This window comes from Seriola dumerili, unplaced genomic scaffold, assembly GCF_002260705.1.
Source record: "Seriola dumerili isolate Sdu_G_001 unplaced genomic scaffold, Sdu_1.0 BDQW01000003.1, whole genome shotgun sequence".
Classification (NCBI taxonomy): domain Eukaryota; kingdom Metazoa; phylum Chordata; class Actinopteri; order Carangiformes; family Carangidae; genus Seriola; species Seriola dumerili.
In genome coordinates, this window is record NW_019174258.1 from 17,869,232 (window position 1) to 17,892,120 (window position 22,889).

At 40.7% G+C, this 22,889-nt stretch overlaps 1 protein-coding gene across 1 annotated transcript; it reads left to right on the forward strand.

The window, feature by feature from the left end:
* The first annotated feature begins 399 nt into the window (after positions 1-399).
* On the forward strand, positions 400-22,129 carry LOC111218320 (anoctamin-9-like). Its single transcript, XM_022740574.1, has 24 exons — positions 400-565; positions 2,192-2,251; positions 3,596-3,718; positions 3,823-3,962; positions 4,835-4,884; positions 4,988-5,046; positions 6,326-6,405; positions 6,965-7,099; positions 7,322-7,415; positions 7,625-7,685; positions 7,800-7,882; positions 10,007-10,111; positions 10,593-10,757; positions 11,992-12,028; positions 12,197-12,308; positions 15,656-15,710; positions 15,802-15,899; positions 17,302-17,498; positions 18,117-18,269; positions 18,869-19,013; positions 19,110-19,232; positions 19,325-19,418; positions 19,506-19,618; positions 20,977-22,129. Exons 1-24 carry the CDS (start codon positions 545-547, stop codon positions 21,008-21,010), a joined length of 2,337 nt encoding a protein of 778 aa, XP_022596295.1. The 5' UTR covers positions 400-544; the 3' UTR covers positions 21,011-22,129.
* The last annotated feature ends 760 nt before the right edge of the window (positions 22,130-22,889 follow it).

Consider the following 22,889-nt stretch of genomic DNA (forward strand, 5'->3'; position numbering starts at 1 on the left):
CTATAAGTGGAGTAACATCAATAAGTGACAGCTATCTGAACTTTTTTAGTTCTTCAAATACAGCTCAGATCTGACTCTTTGTCCTGGGGAGAAGCAGAGGAAGTGATATTAAAAACTAAGGTTTGATTTGAGAACATCATATTAATAAAAATACATATCAGTCTGGGCTCTGTATTTTATGATTTTTCGCTGTCTGTATTTTTGATGTTTAAAATAAACTAAAAATTGAAGCTGAAATGTATGACTGTAGTCACATTTATATTACACTATTTAAAAAGTTCGTATGTTCCATCTTTCCCGCGGAACCCGAACGCCTCATCAGATTGTCCCATCGTGCTGAAAGGTGACGTCGGCGGCTCGACATACCTGTACCTGTCCACACACAGTGCAACGCTCACCTGCAAATATCCGGAAGTGAGAGGAGATACGTGTTTGATATTTGCTTATGGAAATCGACGGTTAAAGTAAATATAACGTTCATGAAACGGACACAGCTGCATGAAGGACGCTGGATGAAGTTTTCTCCTCTGGAGCTACCACCGACATGTTCTTCAGGAAACGCGAGGTAAACATTTTATTTATGAATGTTCTCCATTAACTATCAGAGAAAGGTGTGGAGCAGCCTCAAACTGCCCAGGTTTGCGGAGTTCACCACTATTGAACACACACAACAGTTTTTTATTCTGTTGTTGAAGATTCTCAGTAAAGAACGTGCAGTGCTGACTGAACTGTGACGTTAGCTGCTCACTGTGACATCATGACGCAGCTCTTATCCATATTAATAGGACAAACCACAGATAAATAATCAATATATCAGAAATAAAAACACAAAGTAGTTGTAGTTTATTTTTTTCTCTCCCAGTAGTCATAAACTGATCATCTAATCTGACTCATTCATTATTTCACTGGTTTAAACATGAACAGTTTCTCTTTCAAGCTCAAACATCACAGACTGCACTGTGGAGAAAACTGTGGACAGACATATAATAGTTCATATTTCAGAAACATATACAGTAGTTTTAAACTGGTTTAGATTAGTACAGAAAATCTGCAACTAATAGTTATTTTCACTTAATGAATTAGTCTGCATATTGTTTTCTCAAAATGTCAGGAAATTGCGATGATCTTCAAATGTGTGGTTTTGTCCAAAGATTCCCGTGTCAGAGGCAGTGGTTCTCATGTTCTTGAACTGAGTCCGTTATTTAAAGAGTTGCTGATTAAATTATAACCTATAACTTTTCCACGTTAAAATGTCTAAAAACGACTAGACCTATGTTCTATATGTTGTTGAGTGGTGTTGTTACATTCTCCAAAATGTTTCCATCAGTTCTCAAACCAGAGATATCAGTGATTTTAATCATGGTAACGTTTCATTGGTCACCAGTCAATGACATCATATCCTCTATGATCATGTGTCAGTGTGTTTGTCTGACAGAAGCTCAACATTGACTTTTATCTAGTTTTAAGTCACATACACTTCATACACCAGATGAAGGATTTTAGTCGTCGGAACAAATGTGAGCAGCAGCTTCACTCCGAGCTCCTGAGAGATGTCCTGTGTCCACTGTTAAAAATTTGTGTCAGAAAAACACTGTTTTTTATCGTGAAATATTAAACAAAAACACATCAGGCAGGAAACAAAAAAACAGACTCACTGAGCGGCATACAGCAGATGATTGTCATTCAAGAAACTCTAATAATGGTTTCCACACTTCTTCAGATTCTCCTGCCCTTCTTCTGTAAGTCAGACAACAGGGGTAAACTGAGAAGTTCTGAGTGTGTCAGACAGGTCTGGACACGCAGACTGCTAGATGTATGTTAACGATGAAGACAAAGACAGCTGTCCATAAAAACATGCGTGAAAAAAGATGTTTAGATGAATCACAGCAGACAGTGTGAACAAGCAAAAAATTTTGTGAACTGAAGTGAACTGAGTCATTAATTTTATGCATCAACATTTACCTAACGTTTGCTAACATTAGCCACCATAAGCTAACAGGTCATGACCAGGTGAGACTGGACCAGGTGAGTCTGGATTTGAATACAGTTCTGTTATTGTTTGACCTAAGTTCATAAATTTCTTACAGATATAATGAGAATGTAATATGAGACCCCACTGTCAGTATGGTACAACATGTTTGTATTGTACAGTATGTGTAGTTGTAATATTAACCTTGTCTGTGTGTTAAAGGAAGACATTGAGCTGTGGGACAGACAGAAAGACAGCACTGAGCCTTTACTTCCTTCAACGGTAAGAATCCACTGATTGTCTCCATCCTCTCTTTAACATTGAAATTGGGTAAAAGAGGCTGAATTAACATGGGGGATGGAAAGAGTAGAAGGATTTAGGACTTGATGTTCTCCACCTCATCAACAAAATGAGCCAGAAATTTATCAGACAGCTCAACATCAAATTCAGTAAAAGAGCTGGGGGACGGCACTAACAACAGAAGTAATTACTTTAGGAGTGTGGTTATTTCTGGATATCGATTCAGAGAAGGGAGCTGATGTCACATCCCTAACTGCTTTCTAGTAAACTGCCATTTTGTTTTATTTCAGACTTATTGACCTTCCACTGGTGTTCATATTTTCTGCAGAGCCTTTTAAAGGCTCGAGTGTGATCACTCAACCAGGGGATTTTTTTTATTTTTGTTACCGAGTTTTGAATGGGGAGGGTGCGCACAGCGCATTGATGAGTGACTCTCTACCTCTGGGTTCAGTTGGCATGTACCACGACGCATATATCCAATGCAGAAACTGAGTAGCACCCATTTGATTTGTATCACTATGAAATCACGAGATTAATCAGAGAAATTAGCAGGTATGTCAGCAACATAGAAACACAGAATCCCTCTGCTCTTATGAACCTGTGTGACATCAGACATGAATACGTGAGACGACTTTTATCTTCCATCACAGTGAACCTGCTCATGTCTGCTGCCTCATTTACATGCTGTATCTGGTTTATTGAAATGTGAAGATGTAAACTCAGTGTTTCTTGTCCTTTAATGGTCCTACCAGGTCTTCCCACAGCTGTAGCACTGATATGAGTTTTACCATGGATCTACTTCTACAGTACACCTGAACAGGTGTAGTAACCTGAACCTGCTTCTTCAGACAGAACCCAAGCTGAGTCATTGGATGAGCTGGTGATTAGCCTGTTGGCTAACAAGACATAACATGTAGATAAGGCGGGTGTACAGGTGTTGGAGGAAAGGTTTTACCTGATGGAGGCAAGGTGTTGGATTGCTGACAATATTGTTCTGATCTGCTTTGGACTGTAACAGGAGACATCTGACTGGTGAGCAGACTGAAGGCTGCTGTTTTTTCCTGTGTGTGTTGTAGCACATTGATGGAGCAGTGGACATGAACCAGACTGAATTTAGAAAACAGTCAAATATTCAATGGTGGTAGGAGACTCATTACCTCTAGGGGCTAATTATTGCCTGCTGTGCAAAGCATCACACTTCAACACGTCCAACAGTGGTTCATGTAAATGACTCAGTGGATAACCCATCTGTCATTGTTTTATGGCGCAAGAGGTTCTGGGTTCGATCTATTGTGTCCATTATTAGTGTGTTTTGTGTCTGAACAGCCCCCCCACAGGACATTTGATTATGTACTCGTGGCTCACAAGGTGGATGATGACAACAACCAGAAGGCTCAGAGACAGCAAGCCTTCATCCAGCAGCTTGAGATGAAAAACATCACTGTCACTGTGAGTCTCCTCACCTGACCTGATAGATGATGTAATGTATTGAATGACTGCATGAATCTAAGATAACCAACCCACTAATGTGTGTGTTGCTGTGTGTGTGTCAGAGGATTGTTCATGATGACAAAGTGTTCTTCGGCTTGCGTGCTCCCAGTAAGATGTTCGAAGACTACCAGTACCTCCTCAAGGTCTCTGACTCTTGCAACTGGTGTGGAGATGTGAGAGGAGCAGTCACTCAGGCAACCAGGTAATACACACATATACAGAGCACTTACAGCTTAGCGTTTGATGACACTGAGCTATGACTGGACTCTTCTGCAATCAGAGGCTGCAGATTTATCAGCATGTGTCCGCTGCCTTCAGACAGCTGCAGGGAGTTAATGAACTGACACAGTGTGAAGCAGCTGTGGTCAGCAGAGACTGTAACAATCACTCACATTCACTTAGAGATCAGTACATACTGATGCACTGATGTTACTGCTTTAAACATATTAAACATTAATTTTTATGTCAGTTTAAACAACTGTTCTTACTTCAGAGTGTTTGATTAAAATAGTTTATTTGGATTTGAGGTATTATCCTGTTACTGCTGTGCTTTTGCACTGAGTATTCATGATTTCTTTTCTTTGGGGTGCAAGGTGGGTGCACATGCACTGTGACACACATACACTGTGACACACATACACTGTGACACATGCAAACCAACAAACATTGGCCACACTTTGGAATAAAATCTGAATATAACGAATATAGCGAGTAAGCAGTACAGGTGTAGTAGAGTTTTATTGTAAAACTTCTGTTGTCATTTTCATGAATCTGCTGTGTCTTTTTTCCTTCTGACTCATTTCCAATGTCAGCAGCTTCTTTTTTCAGCTTCTTTGCCAAAGAAATTTCATATCATGCATCTTTGAAGGGTGGATTTGGATTTTAAAAATGGCTTCCTCAGTTGTATTATAGCATCACAGAAGCCCAACACATTGTGTCAGTGTATGTTTGGAAACACAAAAAGCCTTAGAGAGTAAGGGGAGCAAAGTTACACAGACAGATGTAAAAAAAAAAAAAAAGAAAAGAAAAGGATGCAGCCGTATCATGTATATAAACTTTTTATTCTTTCTCCAGGATCCGGGTCGTCCATTTCATCCTTCATCAGACCTTCATCAACACTGGAGGTGATATTTCAGACAGACAACCATGAATAATGATCATTGGTAGGACAGGTGGAACAGAAACCACAGCAGCCTTTCATGCTGACATGTTGTTTTCTTCTCACAGAGAACCTAGACGAACTGCTGATGAAAGATGTTTTTGAAACCATTTTCTGCCTCCATGAGGTGAGGCAGTCTTTGACTGAATGCTGCTATCCTGATGTTCCTTTGATATTGATTATCTGCTGATACTGAACCAGATCTGATATTTACATCTGCTGTTCCATGCTCACCAACTACAACCTGAAAATGACATCAGATAGACTGAATTCATCCTGAAAGAAATGTTTTACCAAAGATGCAAAGTATTTACTGGAGAAGTGAATATATGCACAGCAGTAGAACATATTAATTAAATAATGAAGTTATTGCTACATTATTACATGTGCACTCAGCATTATTACTACAATTAAATATAAGTAAATATATACACAGCGGCAGAGCATGTTGATTAAATCAGGAATGAATAAAGTTATTACTACAGACCATCTTCCAATGGGATCACACACATACTCATCTACATGTTGGCGTTCTGACCCATGAGCACTCAGTAGTCATTACTAGATTATTACACGAGCACTCAGTAGTTGTTACTGCATTATTACATGAGTGCTCAGAAGTTATTACTACATTATTACATGAGTACTCAGCTGTTATTACTATATTATTACATGAGCACTCAGTAGTTGTTACTCCATTATTACATGAGTACTCAGTAGTCATTACTACATTATTAAATAAGAACGCAGAAGTTTTTACTACATTATTACATGAGTACTCAGTATTTATTTACAGGGCAAATCTGCTAAATTTGGGGAAACATGGGAAACATTTCATGTGGAAACATTTTAATTATTTAGAGTCTGCACAATGAAACTAATAACCCATTTTTCTTGTTGATCAGTGAAGAGTGTCTGTAACGTGCAAAGTAATTCTAGGATAGAATAAACCTGAACTTATGTAGAACAAACAACACAGGTATGAGATTCTTAAAGTGACTGAAACTAATTTCCAAAAAACGACTTTATACAACACAAGAAACACATATGAACGTAATACCAGAGTTTGAAAGGGGAAATATGCAATAAACCAAAATAACATGACCTTTTCCTGGAAGCAGTTTGGATAGAGAATATGATGTGACGATATGATGGCAAAATAGCAGCTGTCACCTTCTAAATCTGAGAAAAGCTGTTTGATCCAGAAGTTGCTGATAGAAGTTGATGGGTTTAAATTAGTTCTTTCTATTACAAAGACATAAATATTTCTCTCCCTACCATTGACAGAGTGAACACAGGAAATATTTCGACACAAAACAGACGTTTTGATATTGATTTGATGTGTTTAGTGTATTATCATTCAGGCCAAATACAGTCTGTATTTTAATTTGTTCCCTTATTCTCAGAGGAAGCAGCAGAAAGAGCTGAAGAGGAAATGGGCTCGATGGTCGGCTCTGTTTACAGGACAACCATTCAGTGACGTCAAGTCAGTGAATCTACTTTAACATTATACTTCCTGTTTTGGAGGGGTGGGGGCCGCAGTTTTCTGTCTTATGTGATGGCAGACCACAATGTCAGAGTGTGAAAACCTTAGATTGGTTTAGACGGATATGTAAGATGGTCTGTGCAGATTGTAAAAATATAGTTTCACAATATGGCTACAGAAACCCTGAACTGAGCTGTGTTTATCAGTCTGGAAGAGGCTGTGAGCAGCTAATCCTTCAGCTCCTCATGAGTAGAGCTGTGGAAAGGAGAACTGGTTCTGAGGACTGTAACAGGAGTAGTGGTCACAGTAGTTTTGAACTGGACACTTCAGTGGAGCTTACCTACTCTTCTGTTGTGAATTTGGGGTTAGACCAAACAGAGTTTACTGGTCTGGTCTCATCAGACCAGAGAACCCTCAGGGAAACATTAACCAGGGGGTCACGTGAATCTTTATAATCCTCTGTGAAACCATGTTTTAAAACAATAAAACATGGGAAAGTCCAAGGTTTAATAATCTCTGTGTGTTGATGTGTTTATCTCTGTGTGTTTCCTCCCTGTAGATGTTACTTTGGAGAGAAGGTGGCTCTTTACTACCTGTGGCTGAGCTGGTACACCAAGCTGTTGGTTCCAGCTGCTGGTTTGGGTATTGTAGTGTTCCTGTATGGACTGGCCTTTTTTAACACCAACCCTCTCATGTGAGTCAACTACATAGAAGTCATAAAATGTCCTCTTGCATTAACATAACTTGAATTTGATACTGTATGACGTTAGGTAATGCTGGTGGTAGACTCTTACATTGGTCTTCAGGAGAGCCATGAGAAGCCGGCCCCTGAAGCAGCAACTGAATCATCACCACAATGTGACTGACCTTTTATTTCTATTAACCTTTGAATCTTTGTATATGTGGTTGTCCTCAGTAAGGAAGTGTGTAACTCCAGCATCATCATGTGTCCTCGCTGTGATAACAGGTGTCCAGTGTGGCAGCTGTCAGACAGCTGCTTCTACGCTAAGGTGAATCATCTCTGTCACTTTGTTGTGTTTATCTGTTGTCTTCAACCAGCTGCTGTAAGTTAACATCAGGACGAACTTCCAACAGCTGTTTGAAGAGAACACCTGCTGTATACATAAGTCATTGTCCTGCTCTCCATCTGTGTTTGAGTGTTAAAGGAGTTTTGATCTTCCCTCCTTGTTTCATTCATGATGTGTTTGTATTCACACAGCTCAGCCATCTGTTTGACAATGAAGGCACTGTGGCCTTTGCTATGTTCATGGCAATCTGGGGTGAGTCTCTTATCTGCTCTAATGTGATTTCTAATCTAATGTAAACCCACATCACAAAGTGATCTACTGTGATGTGGAGTTCCTCTTTAACTGGTTGTGTCTGTGTGTTTTCAGCTACTCTGTTCCTGGAGCTGTGGAAGAGACATAGAGCCAGACATGTTTCTCAGTGGAAGGTCTATGACTGGTGTGAAGAAGAGGTACAGCTGTGTGGATCAACTAACAGATAATTATACTTTATCTTTGTTTAAAGACAAATCTGCATCTGAGTCTAGGTAGATGTAGTTAGCTGTAGTGTTTAACCTGACCCGAGTCTACCCAACCTTGACCCAACCTGGACCCAACCTGGACCCAACCTGGACCCAACCTGGACCCAACATGCACCCACCCTGGACCCAACCTGGTGACCCAACCTGGACCCAACCTGGACCCAACCTGGACCCAACCTTGACCCAACCTGGACCCAACCTGGACCCAACCTGGACCCAACAGGCATTCTGTTTATTATGTCTGAACTTGACACAAGCCAGATGCCGTTAGTATGAGATGAAACACTGAGTTTGTGTAACCCTGTCACACAATTGTTGTTACCATGGTCACAGCTTGCCTGTTTACCCTGATTGCCCTGATTACTTATTGATGTATGGGCACCTTGCAAATTACCGTCAAAAGGCTGATGTGACGCAAAACGCAAACATCCACCGCTTATCCTTATAGGGTCGCGGGGGGCTGGAGCCAATCCCAGCTGACATTGCGCGAGGGCGGGGTACACCCTGTACGTGTTGCCAGTCTATCACAGGGCTGGGCTGACATATAGAGACAAACAACCATTCATACTCACATTAACACCTATGGGCACTTTAGAGTTGCCACTCAACCTAAACCTGCACTGGTGAGGTGTCCCACCAGTGGGACCTGTCCAGTACACCTCAGCTTACAATATAGTGACCGAATAGAGTGTCCCGGTTATGTGTTGCGTGTGTAAACATCTTATCCTGGTTTTGAGAAACCTGGATATGTTACCTGGAGTGGTCTGAGTGTTTCTCAACTGCTGAACAGTCTCTAGAGTTTTTATTCAGAAAGGAAACAAACAACAGAAGCATCCAGTGAACAGCAGCTGTGTTGATGACAGAGGTCAGAGGAGAATGGACAGAAAGGCTACGGTCACTCAGATAACCACTCTTTAAGACTGTGCTGAGCAGAGACGCTTCAGAGTGAACAACACGTCCTACCTACAACAGCAGAAGACCACATTAGGTTCCACTTCCTGTCACCAAGAATAGAAACCTGAGGATGCAGTGGACACAGACTCACCAACACTGGACAGCTGGTCTGATGGATCTGGATTTGTGCTGAGGCAGCAGATGGTAGGGTCAGAGTCTGAATCCATGGAGCCAACCTGCCTTGTGTCAACAGTCCAGGCTGGTGGTGTGATGGTGTGGAGAATGTTTTCTTCTTAATACCAATCAATCATGGTCTGAATGCCACAGTCTATCTGAGTATTGTTGCTCACTGTGTTCATCCTTCATGGCCACAGTTCACCATCTTCTAATGGCTCCTTCCACAGGATCATGCTCCATGTCACAAATTGGTTTCATCAACCCCCAGTCTCCAGATCTGAATACAGTAGAAAACCTTTGTGATGTGGTAGAACAGGAGATTGGCAGCATGAATGTGCAGCTGACAAATCTGCAGAAATGATGTGAATCCTTATGCAAATAGAAACACAGTCATTTATCAAACATACAGGTCTGTATGTTGGTGATGGCAGTGTAAAGACAAACTGAATGTTCAACTAGATTTGAAGTAAACAAGCTGCACCAGACTGATCCTCACCGCTCAGACAGTTGACTCATCAGATGGATTATACTGGGAACATTGCACTTAATGAATTCAGTTTTTCCTGCTTACAGTTTAATACATTTAAAAATAACATAATACATTAACAGAATTTATTTTCTTCATTTATGGCTTTTATGTTTACATTCCACACTTAATTTGATAACATAATTCTTGACCTTGGAAAAATCTTAACTCAAGGTCGACTTACTCACTTTTTCTGGAGCTTTTACCCAGATCTAATGGTCTTCATCACTGCATTTGCTAATTTCTCACATGGGTGGCTCAATTGTCATCACTTTAGTATACATGTTTTAGTGCCAATAATTACAATTAAACCAACTAATTTTTCTGATCAAGTCCTCTGTTTGTTACAGCTCTTGATTCGTGTATATTCGTGTGTATATATATATATGTATATATGTATATCCTTGTAATATACCTTTAATTTGTCAGTTGAATCTCAGCTGTATGTGTGTTGACAGGAAGAACTGATTCTGAAAATAGTCAACGATCCAAACTGTACAACCAAACATTTCATACACTCCTACATGCGCAGCACTCTGGTCCTCATCCTGGTTACACTCATGGTAAGACACACACACTGTGACACCCTCTGAAAACACCCCCAGATACACCCACTCCACACAAAACTAGGGACAGATCCGTCCCTGCTTTTCACCAACATTCAACTTACTTCCTGTATTACTACATCCACATCCATCATAGAGAGAGCAGTCCAGACCAGGGCTAAAGGAAAAGTATATTTGTTAGAGGCGTTGTGCACAAATCACTGATTACTGACTATAACGGGAATGTTCTAAGAGCTCAAAATGAAACTGCATCACAACTGAAAGATCAGTTGACTCTACCTGGAACAACAGATGTAATATCATATTATTGTCAGTTATATAATCTCAGTCATTTCCCGCTAATTTGGGAACAATTGCAATTTATTGTAAAATACAGATGGATGGCATCAAACAGTTTGCAGCTTCACATAACTGAGAACAAAAGAAGAGGATGAGATAAATAGTGTGGATGGACAGTCAGCGTGTCTTTGTGTTCCAGCTGATGCTGATCATCGGCCTCACTCAGGCTCTGGTGGTGTTTCGAGTTGTGGCCGCCCCCTTGATCTCTGAGGGCAGCTGGGCGTTCATTAGAGACCACGCCAACACTGTGGCTATGATGCTGGGAGCTGTGCTGCACTATGTCACCATTCAAATCATGACCCGGGTAAGTTTCCTCCACCATATTCTGCCTTAAGCACATTAATACAAGACATTTTCATTTACATCTAAATGTAGTGATTTTTAATTCAGAATTGTTAGTGCTCCCTGTTTGGTGGCACTGGCCTTTTACTAAAGTGGAAAAAAATGTCATTACTGTGAATATTTATGTGACTTAGAAAATACCAGCATTACCAGAAAGTAACTTGGAAATTAAACTTTTAAAATACTCCCCAACGCTCCTCACACTATACAAACAGCCTCCAGTCTACAGGACATAACAAAACACACACATCAGAGCTTTTAACTGTGTTTCAGTATTTGTTGTGTTACACATGGGTGGGTGTGAGTGGAGAACAATGGAAAAAAGAGATGCAGAACCAGAGACAGTGGATACACCTGAAGTTACAGGTGATTAAGTCTGTAGTGTAGTTGTGTAAAAGATGATCAGTGTCTGTGCTTTCAGGGGGTTTTCACTTCATTCCCAGCAGCTAGACTTCACAAACAACAAAGATGCTTTCAGTATAGGTAGTTTTTAACCTGACAGGAAAGTCAGACATGACACCACTGAGGAAACAGGAGGAGGGAAGCTCCTGAAAACCAGGTGTCATACAGAGCATTCAGCAAGTATCAGACCCCTTCACTTTCTTCTCATTTTGTTATGTTGCAGCCTGATGCTAAAACAAAAAAAAATCCTTTATCAGTCTACACTCATTACCTCACAATGACAAACTCAAAGCAGAAATGTAAACATCTTTCCAAATGTAAAAAAAAATTAAAAAGTAAAAACTGACATCACATTGGCATAAGTGTTTAGATACTTTACTGTGACTCTGCAAGTTTAGCTCAGGTTACTTCATTTCTCCTGATTGGAGTCCAGCTGTGGTAAACTCATGATGTAGAAAGACACACAACAGTGAACAAATCCCCGATTCCTAAATCTAGGTGTGCAAAGCTTCTAAATACTTATGTTAATGTGATATTTCAGTTTTTCCTTGTCAATAAGATTTCTAAGTTTCATTTTTGACTTTGTCATTATGGGGGATTTAGGTAAAATGAATTTAAACAATTTAAGCATAAAACTGGAACATAATAAAATGTGAAAAAAATAAAGGGGTCTCAACACATTTTAAATGCATTGTATGTGAAACTAAGAGATCCCTGCTCCTCTAAAGGTCTCCCTGCCAATGATGTAATAACCATAAAATCTTTCATGTCTTTGTGTTCTATGCCATCTGTAGGTAAACCGATGGGTTTCCCTCAAGCTGTGTGACATAGGTGAGAATCAAGTTAGATGCTCTATTACATTTGTTGTGCTGCAAGTACCAGTAATAAACTATTATATATGTTAGTAGACATTTGGTCAAATATCATCAGTAACATTCATTTATCCATTTGCTCTGTGTGCATGTGTGTGTGTGCATGTGTGTGTATGTGTGTATTCAGAGAAGATAAACTCATTTGCTGCCACGGAGAGGAGCTTCACAGTCAAGATGTTCACCTTTCAGTTCTTCACTCTCTTCTCTTCACTCTTCTATGTGGCCTTCTTCCTGGGCAGGTACAACTGCAACTGTCTCTTTTTGTTCGGGGGAAATATAAATACCACATTGAATCATGAAATACTATTAAAATGCACTGATATTACTTTAAAGTTTCAATATCACAATGATGTCAGATGTATCAGTTGATTAGACCTGGAGTCGACTCGCATTTTGTCAAATGGCTGCACTTCTTTTTAGTTGTGTCATTGACACAGAACAATGCAGGAGCAACAAAATGACTGAAGAACATAACTAACTGGAGGAAGAGACATGGATGGAAATGGAAGACAAGCATATCGCTGAGCATGAGGCAGCCTGGCTCGTGTCTGGCGGCTGCTCCACAGCTCTCAGCACCAGTTAGGCTGGCAGGGCAACCTCTGATCCAGACGCTGGTGAAACCTCCTGTCACCATGAGTGAGTGCCTGACAGCGCTGTCAGTAGACCAGCTGTAGTGTGCTATTATAACTGAACGGTGATCAGGACACACACTTACTTTATCTGATTGTGTGGAAATCTGATATTTTCACATCACAGATGATTGACTAAGACACTAAAACGTGAGCCTTACATTTAAAACATGAGACTCATGTTTAGTGTTGGAGTTTAGTGTTGGGTGGCTTGACTGGCACAGACTGTGCAGGGGATTGAATATGTTTTTTTTTAGGCATTAACCACAAAACATGTGAAAATGTAATATACTGTTTCCTGTGACCTGCATTAGTTCAACAGCCGCTTCATCTTCAGGTAACGTTAACTGCAGCCTGCAGAAACATTGTCCATCTATTGACTGCACATTATTTCCAATGTTTGTGTATTTGTGCAGCGGTAGCACAGGCCTCCAGTGAGGTGCACATTGATGCAGGAAAGAGTTACTGAATGTGTCACAGCAGAGACTAAATATTTGCTGAAAGCCTGACACCCTTTCAGCTCAGTACAATCTCCATGGTTTAGGTTTGATACTGAGGAAAATCAGGACAGATTGTTTTTATCCAATGGATGCCTTCATTACACAAATAAACTACCTAAAAAGATTAAATAATGGGTTGAAAAGAGGAAAGGTGGATTTATTCTTGGGTTCAGATTTTGTAAAATGCTATCAATCCAATCTCTGTTGCAGTAACAGCTGAAAACACCACGGTCTCAACAGAAAAAGGCCCACACTGCTTTTTTATTTATATAGCCCAAAATCACAAATTTGCCTCAAAGGACTTAACAATCTGTGTAGCATCACAGCTCCCTCTGTCCTTCGACTCTCCAATCATAAAAGGAAAAACTCCTTAAACCTTAGGAAGAGCAACAGTCCTCTGTCCCTCCTCCAGGACACACACATATGCAACAGATGTGGAATCTTCAGAACAGAGCAACAAAGTATGGACAACATTATAGATTGACAACATTAATGAAGAATATGATCACCAGCACAACTCACCTCTTCTCTACCATGAAGACCTGGAAAGAGGACAGACTACACAAACACACAAGAGGCAAAACCCATAGACAATCAAAGAATACGCCACTAACTGAAAGTTACCGAATGTTACAGCGTGAAGATGAGTTCTAAGTTTGGATTCAAAGCTTCACTGATGTCAGACAGTCTGATGTCAGCAGGGAAGTGGATTCAGAGGACGGGGGCCTGATATGAAAAGGCCCTGTAGCCAGCAGACGTCTTCTTAGCTCTGGGGACAGACAGGAGCCCTAAATTCTGAGAATGTAGAGCATGGGATGGAATATAAGGTTTAAGGAGATCAGACAGGTGTGAAAGCATCTGCCATAGACAGAAAAGAAATAGCAAATACACTTGCACCTCTCTGAGCACCTATGGGTGTGTTGGTCTTAAAATGAGGTGTGGTCAGGCCCATTGCTGCTGCATTGATATCTTGAGGCAGTGGAAAGTGATTGACCAATAAAAACCTGGTCTGAAGTCAACATGGACCAACATACACAGGCACACAGAGCTCACACACTCTGCCTGTTACACACAAGCAGAGTGAGCTGAAGCTGCTCTTAGATGTTGGATGAGTCAGGTGAACATTACAGTACAGCCTCAGAAGGAGCTTCTTTGTGACGTGTTGTGTGTTGGATATCGTTGTCATGTGTCATGGATGTCTCTTGCATGAGGCTCTGCAGAGAAGCTTCTTTTTACTACCTGGTAACTCCTCCACAGTGTTCCACATTCATCACCTACATTTGTCCACAGTTTCATAACGAACCGAAGATTTATTCACACTTCTCATCATATCACATCAAATATTTCTAACGTTGTGATTTGTGCTGTTACTTCTCTGTAGAGCTGTGAGCAGAGCGTTGATTCACTCAGACTTTTTTTCCCCTCGGGGAGCACAGATCTGCTGCCTTGTATCAGGACTGGACTCACTGGTCAGGACTTGATTGGCTGGTCAGGATTGCACTCACTGGTCAGTCACAATATGTGATCAACTGACCACCAGTAGAATTTAACTCTGTGTGAAAGACTGTGCTATTATAATAGCAGTATGCCAAAGGTGCAGCGGACCTGGCTTTAAAAGGGAATTGGAGATGCACTGTGATTGGTTTACTGGATGTTACTCCCAAAACAGCATGCGCCTGGAGCAGTGACTGTTTTTTTCTTCCTTCCTCTGTTACATTGGTGAAAGAAGGCGGCCTTTGTGAGGTCTTTAATGTGCTGATTGAGGGAGAGGGTGGGCTCAAATGAGACACCCTGATTCTTGGCTGTCAGGCTGTGAAAAATCACACAGTAGTCAGGAGTTACTGTATCTTGATCAAACTGGTTAATTTCTGTATACCCAACTGGGCCAATGACCAGCATCGCAGTTTTAGCTGAATTTAGGGACAGGAAGTGATGACACATCCAACTTTTCACAGCAGAAAAGCAGGCCTCTAATTTCATAACTTTAGAAGAGTCATCAGTTTTTTCAGGAAGGTACAGCGGAGTATCATCAGCGTAACAGTGGACATTCATCCCATGACTGCGTAAATGTGTGTGTTTTAAATATTCCAGTTGAAACCTCTAGATAGGACACAGAGACTGACAACATGATACACTCCTATACTATAATGTTGTTACTGTATGATCCAATCAGTTAAAGCTAAGACAAAGTGGATCCAAACACACAACACGATTGACAGAGGATATCATTAATCAATAACTACATTAATTAATAAAAAATTTTTGTTTTGCCAGCTATGATCAGCTATCAGTAGCTAATTCTCATTATTTTTAAGTAATTCCACCTTTTCTCCCAGCGTGAAACATGAGCTGCCCCCCTTCAGCCAGTGTTGCCTACTAGTACTGTATACGGACCCACCCTTAAGTTCAGAGGTTTAAACTGCATCTTGTTGATATGAAATTGATGCTCTCTCACAGGATAAATGGCCATCCAGGAAACTATGTGCGTATCGCTCGGTGGAGACTGGAGGAGGTGAGGAGGAGTTTCACTTACTGTTCAGACATTCACACACTACGTCTGCAACACGGTACTAACTCTCAGATGTGTTCTGTGTGTCTTGTAGTGCCATCCTAGTGGCTGTTTGACAGACCTTTTCATCCAGATGGCTGTGATCATGCTGCTCAAACAGACTCTCAACAACATCTTTGAGTTCACAGTGCCGTGAGTGTTTTCATTTAAAGGTCCATATAGTATAGAGGTAGATGTCCATGTGGTGTTTGATTATAAAGCAGGTCTAGGTTCTATATTAATACTGTGAAAGTATCAAAGCGCTCAGTCCACAGAGAAACACACACAGCCTGTAAAACCAGCTGTTATTGTGGCTGTGTATGTGGACGGCAAACTTGCTTCCTCATACTTGAGGGGTGATATCCATGGCCTGGAGTTGGAGCTCTGAAAAAAGGATAAGCTTCTTCACAGCTTTGTCTCCATTCTCTGGCCATAATTTCCCCATATATGCTATTGGCAGAGACAGTAGAGAAACCGAGACGCGTCATTTCTGTTTATTTCCTGTATCTGTGTCACGTGGGTTTCTTCACCTCCCGCCCCTTTAGGAGACCAGCAGTAGGTCACAGATTATCACAGATTCTTTCGCTCCATAGTCACCAAAATAAGTATTGGACCCAGTTTTCACAAGCCACACGTCTTCAGAACATTCTGACATCAAAATTAAATTTTTCAGACGAACAGATACGGAGAAAATTTACTTTATTGGAGACCTGCCTCTGTCTCAGTGCCATACCCCTGCGAGATCTGTCAGCTGCCAACATCGTTTGCCAACCGATGACCAGATGTTTAGATGGACCAGAGTTATTTTTGGATTGAGTTACTTATACGTGAAACCATGGATTAAACTTTAAAACTTAAAAAAAACATGTTTCATTGCTTAACAATTGCCAAAACAGAGTATTAGCCTATTAAACTGACATAACTTTTTACACTACCGTGTTTTATTGTCTATTGTTGTATTCTTTTGGCAGGGACAAGTAATCCATCAGTTAGTGTTAAAAATGCCTGAGCTTTGTGCAGCAACAGGCTGTAATAACAAGAAAAACAGATCTGTCTTTTCTTTCCCAAAAGATGCAGAGAGGTAAGTCTAGACAGGGATAGATTTTAATATTAGCTACTGTCACATTTCATGCCAGTTGCCTTCGCTTGAGGGAGGGGTCTGGGGACAACGCCCACGTAGGAGACCAGAACTGTGTCCCATTTCATACCATTGGTGCTTCCTGTAATGTGGTATCTTCTGTGTAGAGGATCTTATGCTGCCATCACACCACTGCCGGTAGATGTTCTGTCCATGCAATCGCCTTAATGTCACTGGCAGTCTTTCATCTGCAGTTCCAATCAATGCCATTCAAAACTCCACATGGTCTGGCAGAAATGTCAAAAATATCATCAAATATACACAGCGATATCAAAATAATGTAATGTAATGTAAAATATGGGACCTTCTAACCTTTATCTTTGTAAGGCAGCAGCTGTTGGAGGGTTAGTGTCCAGACCTCATCAGGTTGACCGCACAGTGTAAACATGTCACACTCTCCATTCATGTGTTTTTCAGCTGGTTAAAGAGGTGTTTGAGCAGAAACGCTGCAAAGAAACTGGAGAGGAAGTGTGGCCACTGCTACAGGAAGGCCTGCCGTGATGAACAGGGACGTATTGAACCATGTGACATCTGTAAACTTCGGGACTGGCTTCGTAACTACCACCTGGCCAACACAGATGCCTTTAGCCTGTTCAATGAGTTCCTGGAGATGGGTAGGTCCACAGTCTCTGCCCTGACCATCACACCTGAAAATGCAACTCACTGGTTTGAAGATGGATTGTTAGAGCACACAAAGGCCTGACAGTTCCTGGCAGAATAATGTCAGAACAAGGGCCAGTTATCATTATAGCCACTTTTCTTCAATCCTACCTCTACCAGCAATGAAAGTAAATTTATTTATTTATTTGATAGGGACAATAAATGTTAATGAACATCAGTACAAAATACACAGTGTAAACATGCTAGATTGTAAATGCCGATTTACATCTATAGTCCCTGGGCAGGTAACATAAAACAAAACACATTACACCACTACAAATATAAAATACACCAGATAAAAAAAGGCAAATACATTTTGCTGCATACTGAGTTAAAAATGATCACAGATGTGGTTTGACTTAATCCAATGTTTGAGGTGTGTCTTAAAGGTGGGATATGTAGGACTCTCCCTTATTGCAGGTGGGAAACAAAGTCATTGACAGTATTATTATTTCTTCTTCTCTTGATAATTCTTGATGTAACAGACAGTCTTATATATTCCAGAGGAAGACAAAATTAAACTTTTTAAAGAATTAAATGTTCATGTTATGGGCTTTGTCTGTGCACTCCAGTGGTCCAGTTCAGTTTCACCACTATATTTGTGGCTGCGTTCCCCCTCGCTCCCCTGTTGGCGCTCATCAACAACATCTTTGAGATCCGCTTAGACGCCATCAAGATGGTCGGCCTGGAACGCCGGCTGGTTCCCAGGAAGACCAATGACATTGGTGAGCTGTGTGTCTGTTTATATATGAGTGAAAGGTTTCTGTGTGGAGCACACTGATAAAACATCAATTTCACATCACTGAATCATTTCAATAATAGATGAGAACATTGGCTGTGACAAATCTGAGCCAGCTGTAAAGCCAAATTCACAGAAGAAGGTTCATGTATAAGGAAACAGGAAACCTTCAACATATCCTCATTTGGGTTGTGCCAATGGACGATGATACTGATTGTTTATGAGAACGATCGCTGATAGCTCATGTCTTTGCAAATGTCAGGACGATATTTAACTTGTTTTCCCTTTAATGTAGTAACTTCTTATTTGTAGTATTCAGTTAATCTCAAATTGAATTTGCCCCACCACAGTTTCACGTATCTAACCGCATGTAACCATGAGTGCAACACGCACACACACACTCCGATCAGCTGACTGTAATGAAGCAGCATGTTGTGTGTAGGTGCCGCTCTGTGATTACAGAGCGGAGATCGACAGACAGAACACGTCATTTAGTTCAGCTTCTCAGTCAATTATTCAATCATTATTTGTGATGACATGTTGTTTTAACATAGACATAAACATCTTACTGTCTTCTGTGTACAGGTGTGTGGACGAAGGTGTTGGAGGCCATCGGTGTGTTGGCGGTCATCGCCAACGGCCTGGTCATTGGAGTGTCATCGGACTTTATCCCACGCCTCGTCTATCGTTATCGCTACGGCCCATGTGCTAATGGAAGCACTCACACACAGTCAGTCATGTTTCAGCTGGTACAAACATCTGATATCAAGTCAGCAGAGTGTTTTCTGTGTTGTGTCTCATCGTGTGTTTCGTGGTCTTGTTGCAGCTGCATGCAGGGCTACATCAATGACACTCTGTCCACGGCTTTTATTAGTCACTCAGCAGTTCAAAAGGATTTTAGTATTATTCAGATGAAGACAGAGGATGGATTCAACGTTACACAGTGCAGGTGAGACCACCTCACCGTGATTCAGCTCTGTCCAAACATACAGAGTAATCAATCACAGATGTGTTAAACTGGACAATCTGTCTCATGTGCAGCTATAGAGACTACAGGAGTGATGAGGACTACACACTGACCTCTCAGTTCTGGTTGGTCCTGGCTGTGCGTTTCGCCTTTGTCATCCTGTTTGAGGTTCGTATTCCAGATGGGGACGAGGCAGTGTTGTTCATGTGAATCGATGAGGCCAGTTACATAGTTGTTTTGTGTCTGTTTCCACAGCATGTTGTAGTGGTGTGTAAGTTTATAGCCGCCTGGTTCGTCCCCAACAATCCCATTCAGGTGAAGAATCATCGTCTGACTGACAAACTGGCTCGGCTGAAGGAAGAACTCCGGTGAGTCAGCATTACCACGAGACAAAGATCATGTGACAAGCTGTGAAAACACTGTTAGAACATCTTCATCATTAAAATGTGTCTCGTAACCAGATTGTACGTAAATGTGATTTTAGCCTGATTATGTTTACACCTGGTATTAATATGAGTTCACATTGATCGATAACCCTAACCCTAGCCCATGTCACATCCTCCTCTTGTTTGCTCTTCTGTCCAAGTGGACATTTGTGCTAAATAGAGCTGCTGCGCCTATTCGCCACAGATGTCAACTGTGAAAATAAGTCAACATCAATATTTTGTGGCAGCCAGTCACTATTAACCACCAAATATTTATTTTCTAAATCATTTATGGTCGCACTGCTTCTCTGTCCACTGCAGGTACACAGTGCACACACACACACAGACACACAGCAGAGCAGAGGCTGTGCCGGACTACTTTAAGATTACTGCAGTTGACGTTACTATCACTGAACCTTACGGTACTGTCAGTGTAATAAAAAGTAAAAGTCCAATAAGAACTTTATCCAACCTCCTGTTCAACTAGCAACAAACAGAACAGAGATATTTACATCTGTTTCCTCCACCGACTCCTGGTGTCTTTTACATAACAACATTGCGCTGGTTAAGCTAATAGCGAACTGTGATGTTACAGTCAATTCAAATCCTGTTCTAATTAGTCCTTTTTAAAAAAGAACCAGTAATATTCTGAGATGTGGATAAGGTACAGATAAAATCCAAACAGTACCTGTCCCTACAGCTGGTTAATGTCTGACTTTGGGAGGATGAGCACATCACTGTTCAAATCCCTTCACTTTAAATCTTGTTCAACCAGTGTTATTTTGTTATTATTATTTTCTATGGTGCACAGTGAGCTCAGTCACAAACATGTGAAGGATTACTCCATGTAAGTGTTGTCTGTTCATTAGTAGACAGAGCTTCTTTTTTTTTTTTAAAGTATATTTTTTGGGCTTTTTATGCCTTTATGATAGCACAGTAGAGAGAGACAGGAAATGGGGAGGCAGAGAGAGGGGGAATGACATGCAGTAAAGGGCCGTCCGATGCGGGATTTTTGAAACATTTACGCACAATTACACATTTCAGCCCATCTAGTCGTTGTATGTGGATTGATAATGCAATTGTTTTGACACTTGTGTCTCTGTGGTAAAATTCCTTCCCGGATCACATTTCGTCCTCAATGCGTCTTGGGTGCATTTACACCTGTACTGTCATGTGGTGAACCACTATCTGACTGCAATCCAATCACCCAAAACATATTTTAATGCCAGGTGTAAATGTGATAGACAGGATGTGGTGATCTTCTTGTTCTACATTGTGCATGTTTTCTTGGTTTATTTCAGAGAAATTAAACGCGGCAGATCGACAGACGTCTGAACCTTCCACTGATAACTTCAGATCTGCTCCTGCTGGTTAAAGTGTGAAGTAAAAGGAGGAATTCTTGTTTTTATAATTTATATTTGCTGTTGGACTATGAGGCTGGACTCCATTGTAATGTTGTGTAAAGATTTTTGTGTCATGATATTATTGAATAATGTGACCACACAACAACCACCTTCTACCACACATTACATAACAGTTGACAGTCATGTAATTTTGTTTTTATACTAAAATGTAAGAAATAGTTTATTTTCATCATTTGATGTTGTTAATAAATTGTTGGCTTTCCAAGAAGGTCGACTGAGTGATCAGGTTAAAGGAACAGTTTTCTGGTCAGAGTTAGAGGAGAAGATATATTCTCTGCTGATATATAACCTGCCCGAACACCTACACCTGCAGTGTACACTGAGTGTAGTGTGCAACGATATGATGGCACGTTATGTACCAGACAGGTGTGTAGACAGGACAGGGATCTACCAACACAGTTCACTGAACACTCATTCAATGAACATTTTTCCTGACAGCAGCTCATAGCTCAGTGTATCCCTCAGTTTACCATCGTCTGCTGCACCACACCAGACCAACTGTTGGTGTTAAGCCTATAAACTGCCAGTAATCAGAATGCATGAGGAAGTTCAAGTTCAATAATGAAATACAGTCTGACTCCCACATTTGTTAATGTCCAGTTATAGTTATAACTCAACATCCACAGATGGTTATTACTTAAAATTAACAATCTATTCTTCTGAGCCTGATAAAGTTATCATTTATCTGACACTGTCAACATTATTATTGAATATATCGTTCTCTCAAAGGTTTTGTTTTATACTTTTGTTAAATGTGTCAAGCTCCTCTAAGGTCCCATGTGTGTGTGTGGTTTAACAGTATTCTGAGACTATCTGTACCACTGTATGGTTGATCCATATAAGTTGTTCCAACAAATCATCTGAGCTGTACTGAGCCTTGTGATGTGGGATCCACAGGATGGTGTTATTGTGTCCCATTGAGCTGTGATAAACTTCTTCACTCTGTGGCAGTAACTGACACTGTGTCACACAAGTGAAGACTGATTAATGCAAACAAGTGTTTTTTCATTCATAATATATATATATATATATATATGATTGTTAAAGTAACACCAAAAGGACTTTGATTATCACTAAGGTGTGAATCCTGAACTCTCATACATACATACTCTACTATTCTATAGAATGGGTGAAATGTAACAGACTTAAATGAATGACATAGCTGTATGTGTAAGTCCAGTAAAATTAAGCAATAACTATACTAAACAAAAACATAAACATAACACTTTTGTTTTTGCTTCTATTTTTCATGAGTTGGAATTGAAGATCTGAGACTTTTTTGAGCCACACAAAAAAAAAACTTCTTACTCTCAAAATGTCGTCACAAATGTCTTTACATCTGTGTTAGTGAGCACTTCTCCTTTGCAAAGATCATCCCTCCACCTGACAAGTGTGACAAATCAAGATGCTGATCACACAGTATGAGTACTGCACAGGTGTGACCTGGTCACAATAAAAGGCCATTTTAAAATGTGCAGTTTTATTTTGAAAAAATTATTTTCTTAGTTACTGAACTGTGTGACCTGGGCTACAGATGTGCATTTTTTGGGGGGGAAGGATGTGGGTCAGAAAACAAGTCAGTCAGGAAGTGGATCACGCTGTCATACACGCAGATCCAGAGCATCCAAACCTGCTAAGTGGTAGACACGTCCGGTGACTCTGCAGGTCATGCAAGAACTGGGATATTTTAGGCTTCCAGGAATTGTGTACATCAGGCTGCAACAGGAGGCAATGGCAGCAGATGAAGGGCACGACAATGGGCCTCAAGATCTCACACAGTGTGTGTGTGT